Genomic DNA, 8,459 nt, shown 5'->3' with positions numbered 1-8,459 from the left:
GCAATTCCTCCTACAACCCAGTTTTTAGGTACACTATTGACTATAGCACTTTCACCATAGTACTTTCATCGTGCTAATTAGCTGACCAGCAAAGTTTTCTATCATGTATCATCTGTGTCACTACCAAAGGTCAGTAATAATATGTCTGTGTTTTATTTGTTATGACATTGTTATATGTCAGAAGCTGCATTCACAGTGAATGAAATTGTTTAGGCAGGACAGTTATATTCCCCAATTTAGCGTATTTTCTTTTCATTTTTAAGCAACAACAAGTCAAGTGGCCTAAGTAAGGGCTCTGGGGCAGTCTTGTGTGGCTTTTCTAGTAATGCGTTTCCCTTTTAAAACAGCTCCGTCTTTCCATTCGCTTGGTGACGTCAGGACAGTGAAAGACTCCAGCCTATCCTCTCTAAACAATCAAAGGCAATGGTCCTTACGGAGTCGCGGTTTACGAGGGAGACTTTTTCACTGCAAAAGACAGGGAATTAAACACTCACTGTTGGAATGAACCAGAGCCCAGTAGTCGCTATGGATTAAAACGGAAACATTTGCGATGGCTGTAAATGTGAAAAAGTAGCCAAAACATCTACAGAGCAGCAAGACCGTCAGCAAGCAACTAGATGCACGAGCCTTGCTCGTATGAGCGAGCCGAACGGTCACAAACCTGGCTGCAGTCACAATTCCTCAATATTTTAACTGAACCAGCCTCTTGAAACCTTTAACGACTTTTGTTACTTTCAATTCCGAACAGTCAAAGTCCGCTACATTTTTTGATTCTGAAAGAATTATGGCGGGGAAGCTGACAGCAGGCTCGGGAATACTGCTCGTGACAGCCAACGTTGGATCACTCTTTGAAGATGTAAGTTGCTTTGCCTGCGACAGTCTGTTACAATGTTTCTTCGGAACTAATGTGATTGTTTTCCTGTTGTTTTGGTTACAATGTATCCACCAATGCCGCTTTCAGTTGATTTCACTGCGCCCATGATATGGCAGTAGTCTTTATCTTAGCGTCGTAAGCACCTTACTTCACGTGTGAGCATAACCACAGCGTGGGCCTCTAGCCAGCAATGTTTATAACGCTTGTAGTCTCTATCATTGTAGAAACCGTGATTTGGGGAAACAACTATTAATTGGACCTCCTGGTTTGGACGTTGCGGATAGGTTACATGGATTATTCTCTGTCTTGCAGTTTGCTGTAGTAGTAAAACATTATTGTGACAGCTACCAAGTAGAGGAGGTGTAGATTTATTTCAGTAGCCTACTGTACCGTGCCTGTTTTGACGTTCACCTAGGCCTTTAGGTTCTCATAGAAGTGCACTCTTTTCAAACAAAATAATTATATAGAGATGAGGCCAATATCTAGGCCAATATTATTATTATTTTTTGATTAATGTTTGGCCATAGGCTAAACATTTTCCACATGCATTCAGATGAGCAACATGTATCTCCCTGCATGGGTCCAGTGTGAGAAGGATCATGTTTTGGTAGCATTTTCTTGACAGCCATATAGGCCAACCTTATGATGAGATGTGTACAGACTCCAGACATTGCATTTGGGCATGGACTCTCTCCGTTTGTTTTATAATTACACACATGAAACAAACGCATACTTTGTGTTGAGATAGCAAGTTTTGTTGTTTTGATGACATAGGCCGTGGTCTATTCAACAGAATCTAACATTAGATGTAATTATGTTTTCCCTTTCACTTGTTGTATGTGGAATGTAAGGCCAGATAGACTAGGGTGAGCTAGGAGTATGTGAGGAGGACTGATATACTTGATTGATCCAAAGCATGGAAATCAAATCAGCTGATTTAGGCATAAGGTCTTTTTCCTTTTACATTATGCTATGGTACCGTAGATGGGTTGTTCCACCAATTGGGTGCCCTTTGAGTAGTGTAACTTTGTAAAAAATGAATTGTTTCACCTAATTTTTACTTTCTGTCAAAAAGAGCAAGTGTCCAACTTAATAAAATAAAAAAGTTTCCTATCTCGAGGTAAAAAATAAAACAAGACTATATTAAGTGCCAAGTAAAGTAACAGGGTTGAATGTAACAGAGTTACCTTTTTTTCTCAGAATGAGAACGAGTTGCCAGTTCCTTATATAATTGTGTTTTATGCTTATTGCACATTTATTAAACACAGACCTTACAGCTAGTTTAACAGACAAATTGAGCATACATTTTTCCAGAATCAATGTTCATTGATACTCCCATTTTAGTAGTGTCTGCTAGAGGTCGACCGATTATGATTTTTCAACGCCGATACCGATTTATTGGAGGACCAAAAAAAGCCGATACTGATTAATCTGCCGTTTTTAATTATTATTATTTTTTTTGTAATAATAACAATTACAACAATACTGAATGAACACTTATTTTAACTGAATATAATACATCAATAAAATCAATTTAGCCTCAAATAAATAATGAAACGTGTTCAATTTGGTTTAAATAATGCAAAAACAAAGTGTGGAGAAGAAAGTAAAAGTGCAATATGTGCCATGTAAGAAAGCTAACGTTTAAGTTCCTTGCTCTGAACATGAGAACATATGAAAGCTGGTGGTTCCTTTTAACATGAGTCTTCAATATTCCCAGGTAAGAAGTTTTATGTTGTAGTTATTAGAGGAATTATAGGACTATTTCTCTATACGATTTCTATTTCATATACCTTTGTCTACTGGATGTTCTTATAGGCACTTTAGTATTGCCAGTGTAACAGTATAGCTTCCGTCCCTCTCCTCACTCCTACCTGGGCTCGAACCAGGAACACATCGACAACAGCCACCCTCGATGCAGCGTTACCCATGTAGAGCAAGGGGAACAACTAGTCCAAGTCTCAGAGCGAGTGACGTTTGAAACGCTATTAGCGCCCACCCCGCTAACTAGCTAGCCATTTCACATCGGTTATACCAGCCTAATCCTGGGAGTTGTTAGGCTTGAAGTCATAAACAGCGCAATGCTTGAAGCACAGCAAAGAGCTGCTGGCAAAACGCACGAAAGTGCTGTTTGAATGAATGCTTACGAGCCTGCTGCTGCCTACCACCGCTCAGTCAGACTGCTCTATCAAATCATAGACTTAATTATAACATAATAACACACAGAAATACGAGCGTTTGGTCATTAATATGGTCGAATCCGGAAACTATCATCTCGAAAACAAAACGTTTTTCCTTTCAGTGAAATACGGAACCGTTCCGTATTTTATCTAATGGGTGGCATCCCTAAGTCTAAATATTCCTGTTACATTGTACAACCTTCAATGTTATGTCATAATTACGTAAAATTCTGGCAAATTAGTTCGCAACGAGCCAGGTGGCCCAAACTGTTGCATATACCCAGACTCTGCGTGCAATGAACGCAAGAGAAATGACACAATTTCACCTGGTTAATATTGCCTGCTAACCTGGATTTCTTTTAGCTAAATATGCAGGTTTAAAAAAACATATACTTCTGTGTATTGATTTTAAGAAAGGCATTGCTGTTTATGGTTAGGTACAGTCGTGCAACGATTGTGCTTTTGTTAAATCATCCCCCGTTTGGCGAAGTCAGCTGTCTTTGTTAGGAAGAAATAGTCTTCAAGGTTCGCAACGAGCCAGGCGGCCCAAACTGCGGCATATACCCTGACTCTGTTGCAAGAGAAGTGTCACATTTTCCCTAGTTAAAAGAAATTCATGTTAGCAAGCAATATTAACTAAATATGCAGTTTTAAAAATATATACTTGTGTATTGATTTTAAGAAAGGCATTGATGTTTATGGTTGGAGCAACGTGTACCTAAGTGATTATATGCAACGCAGGACAGGCTAGATAACTACACATGGTTGATGATATTACTAGTTTAACTAGTGATTATGATTGATTGATTGTTTTTTATAAGATAAGTTTAATGCTAGCTAGCAACTTACCTTGGCTTCTTACTGCATTCGTGTAACAGGCAGGCTCCTCGTGGAGTGCAATGTAAAGCAGGTGGTTAGAGCGTTGGACTAGTTAACCGTAAGGTTGCAAGATTGAACAAGGTAAAAATCTGTCGTTCTGGTAAGGAACAAGGCAGTTAACCCACCGTTCCTAGGCCGTCACTGAAAATAAGAATGTGTTCTTAACTGACTTGCCTAGTTAAATAAAGGTAAAAAAAAAAAGCCAAATCGGCGTCCAAAAATACAGATTTCCGATTGTTATGAAAACATGAAATCGGCCATTCCGATTAATCGGTCGACCTCTAGTGTCTGTTCTGCACGCAATTTGAGCAGTTGACACATAAAAATGAAAAATTGAATATTGTGCAAAAACATCAATTCAAATTAATAAAATGTATTTGATATCTCCCAGCCCTACTTGCTAAGCAAGCAGCGTGACATCCTTTACACAAGCACACTTGTAGTTGTTTTGTTTGGAACACAGCCCTGCATCCGGCACATTTTCTTCACAATACGACAAACAGGCCCATTCTTTTCAGGACAACCCAGGTAGCGCCCTGACGGTACCAACATCGCGATACTCGTTAGTATCGTGGCAAGTAAACAAAACACAAAGCGGATTTCACTTCTTTAGGGAAACAGCCCTAATGTTACAAACAAACATTGTTGTCATCCAGTCACATTTATTTATTTTCCAAGCTACAGCACACAATATTTTATATACAGGTTTTTAAAGGACCAAAGAGTGAGGTCTGCTTCGTGTTTTCATTTTTGCCATGGAAAAAATATATTGCGATACTGGTATTGTCCCGGCCCTAAACCCAGGATATAACGCCATGTCATCCATCAAACATAGTGATCATAAACATTGACACTGTATATAACAGTTTTATGATATGAAAATGTGAAGTGCACATTTGGACTCTCTGGTGTTTGGCTTGCTTGTATGACTTCAAATCGGTATTTATTATAATCCTCAATGTCTAATTTTTCAAAATACGTTGAGTCTTGGTAATTTACAGCATTTCCCTCACTCAGACAACAAAAAAATGGCAAAAAAAATTCTTCATTTTGGCACTTTAGCAAGTCTTTATAAAAATGTGATGTATTTCATTTTCCATGTGGTCTATGTTACAGGGCACTTCATTTAATGTAACAGGGCAGGCTTTTAAAATACAATATTTGTGCACAATTTATACTTAAAATATAAAAGGGATGCAAAAGGAACTCATTTTGTGGAACGACCCAGGTGCCTCTGTCTGTTGATGACTATTTTGCTTTTGCAGAGGCAGCATCTATTCTTCCTGGGGTCCCAAAAAATTGAAAATATGACCAGAAACAAAACTCTGATAGATAAGGACAGTCACACACTTTTTTTTATTAATCCAGCAATATACAAACAATATAACAAAAAAGATCTATACAAAAAAACAAAATAATTGTGTCTGTGTTTCTGTGTGTGCGTGCGTGTGTTTGTTTGTGTGTGTCCCCTCACAGTCCACGCTGTTCTGAGATGTTTCATCTTTTTTTTAAAAGGTCATTTTGCTGTTTTTGTGAGTAATTGGAGATGGAAGGGAGTTCCATGCGATCATAGATCTGTATAATACTGTACATTGTCGTGAATTTGTTTTTGACTTGGGGACTTTGAAGAGACCCCTGGTGGCATATCTTGTGGGTTATGTATGAGCGTCTGAGCTGAATTGAATATGTTTATGCAGACAATCTGGAATTTTCTCATAAAAACTCGAAGAAAAGTAGTTAATCTCTCGTCAACCCTCAACCAGGAAAGACTGGCATGCATGTTGTTGATGTTAGTTCTTTATTTGCAGTTAAGGGCAAGCCGTGTTGCTCTGTTTTGAGCCAACTGCAGCTTTGCTAGGTCTTGTTCCCAGAGGTTGAGGAGGGAGTCAACCATGTTAGATCTTGAGTTATTTAAGCTTGTAAGCTTTATCGAGCTACCACTAAGTGCTGATTTTCTCTGGCTCCTTATTATATTTCAGCTCGTCAGTTTGGGAATATTTTTTTCCCCCCCAACTGAAACCGGTTTCGATGTTAGTTAGTTGATAACAACATACAGATGGAAAATATCTTAGTGGGTCATGCTCATTGAACAGCATACTTCTCCTCCTTCCACTGCCAGCCCAGCAATCACTATCAGTAGATCCAGGTTCCCTGGAACCGACACACTCATTCACTCCATGTTGATGGTGTTGATGGAGCACGGTCCTAAGGTCTCAATAAAGAAAGGTGTGTGTGTGTGTGTGTGTGTGTGGGATGTTCAAACAAGCATTCAGCTGCAGGTGAATCTGTCACCGTACTTTTTATGTTCGTCCAAGTTCTCTGGATGCGAACATCAAACATTCATAATCTGCAAGGGTCCAGAGGCAAAGTCAAACATTCATTGTGAGACAGCCCTTGTTAAAATGTCGAAAGGCAAACGTTTATTTCCTGGAGTGCTTCAAATGTAAAGGTTAAATGTTAATCATTATTTACGTTTGTGAATGTCTTGCACACCCACTTTGTTTTATTTATTCACAGTTGGCCTTGCTATTGTAGAGTACATTTGTGTCTGGTAAGTTAACCCCTCTCAAATCACATTTTATTGGTCACATACACATGCCGTTTCAGCCCGTGTGGGTGGTTTCTCTGTGATATCCTGACCTAAACATTTGTAATACCAAAGCAAGCTGAACCACTTGTAGGCTAACCCCATCCAGCCATCACCTGACAGGTTTTGCACCGGTGCAGTGATTTAAACAGGATCACATAATAGCTGTGAGGTGGGAGGGTCATCGGAGGAGATAACTGCCCCATAGCTATACTGTATACCACTCCCTCCCTGCTGAACTCTAGACAGAGGACATAAGGGCACCTTCCTCCACCTAGACACCCAGGTTGGCAACAAAACTCTGCTAGTGCTTACAGCGTCATATGAATACCATCTGGCCTGGATGTCATTTTCTTTACCCACTACCAATCCATGTCATATAGAAGGCTATGTTCTATACTTTGGATAGGTGCAGTGGGAAACAGCGGAATCGTGTTTTGTCATGGGGCTTGTCTCTTTTTGCCCCACTATGGTACAGTTCTCTGGATATGGGCTCTGCTGTTTGACCTCTCTGGCTGGGCACTGTACCTAGCTCTGACGTGCTGCTTCTGTCTTCAATCTCTTTCACTGTAGTCCCCTGACAGCTCATTAGCTCAGGCCATCGCAGTCTTGTCTCATTACAAGTGCACCCAGACCCCAGTTAGCTGGCATATTTACACTACTAAAGATAGAAAAAGGATGGAATGAAATGAGAAGAAAATCTGTGTCCTCGAGCTTGGCCCTGATCTAGGCTTAGCTGCTTTGCTGGCGGCTTGGAACCCTGAAGGACTATTAGGATTTTTAACGTTGCTACCGTAGGTGGGCCCACTGCTAACACTCCGTTAAGAATTAGAAAGCAGTGCCTCGGTAAAGCTGAGATAATTGTGCTTTTCTGGTAAACACGTAAGAATGTTATAGTGCATTTCAGATTGAACAGAAATAACCAGTGGAAAAAGCTGTTGGTTTATATTTAGGCCCAGATCACATGACTGATTCTAGGTAATGGGGAGGCTAAGTGAATCATATGATATAATAACCTGCAGTGTGTATTTATAGTGCCGGAGGGATATTAGACCACAATATGTGTTTTGTTAGTTTATGGTACTGAGTATTAGAGCTGGTGTGAGAACATGAGTTTTGCTTCGTCCACAGTTCAGCCAGATTGAAAAGAGTAGGCTTGCTAGATGTTTATAATAGCGTAATTGCAGAGAAGAGGTTAACAAATGTTTTTGACGAAAGGGTAGCTAATAATTTACTGTAGTGGGTGCGGAGCTTCATGTGTCCAGACCAATTGACAGCTACTGACCTTAACTGCTCAACCACCGACTAATTCACGATATATATATTATACTATATATACAAAAGTATGTGGACACCCCAAATTAGTGGATTCGGCTATTTCATAAATTCGAGCACACCGCCATGCAATCTCCATAGACAAACATTGACCGTAGAATGAAGAGCTCAGTGACTTTCAACGTGGCACCATCATAGGATGCCACCTTTCCAATCAGTCAGTTCGTCAAATTTCTGCCGTGCGTTAACTAAGTGCTGTTATTGTGGATTGGGAACATCTAGGAACAACAGCGGCTCAGCCGCGAAGTGGTAGGCCACACAAGCTCACAGAACGGGACTGCCGAGTGCTGAAGCGTTGGTCCTTGGTTGCAAGTGCAACACTACCGAGTTACAAACTGCCTCTGGAAGCGTCAGCACAAGAACTGTTCATCTGGAGCTTCATGAAGTGGGTTTCCATGGCCGAGCAGCCGCATATATGCCTAAGATAACCATGCGCAATGCCAAGCATCGGCAGGACTGGTGTAAAGCTCGCCGCCATTGGACTCTGCAGCAGTGGAAACACGTTCTCTGGAGTGATGAATCACGCTTCACCAACTGGGTTTGGCGGATGCCAGGAGAACGCTACCTGCCTCAATGCATAGTGCCAACTGTAAAGTTTGGTGGA

At 40.5% G+C, this 8,459-nt stretch overlaps 1 protein-coding gene across 2 annotated transcripts in view; it reads left to right on the top strand.

Moving 5' to 3' along the window:
- The first annotated feature begins 383 nt into the window (after positions 1-383).
- Positions 384-8,459, top strand: part of LOC106576776 (inositol polyphosphate-5-phosphatase A) — a 280,882-nt gene continuing 272,806 nt past the window's right edge. Inside the window, exon 1 of one of the 2 annotated variants that reach the window (XM_045700743.1) lies at positions 384-856. In XM_045700743.1, the coding sequence (XP_045556699.1) occupies positions 785-856 (72 nt within the window). In that variant the 5' untranslated portion in view covers positions 384-784. The remainder of the gene's footprint in view (positions 857-8,459) is intronic. The other variant, XM_014154171.2, reaches the window with a different exon arrangement.

This window comes from Salmo salar, chromosome ssa18, assembly GCF_905237065.1.
Source record: "Salmo salar chromosome ssa18, Ssal_v3.1, whole genome shotgun sequence".
Lineage (NCBI taxonomy): Eukaryota > Metazoa > Chordata > Actinopteri > Salmoniformes > Salmonidae > Salmo > Salmo salar.
The sequence above is the reverse complement of the archived record's forward strand: the minus strand, read 5'-3'. Positions and strand labels throughout refer to the sequence as shown.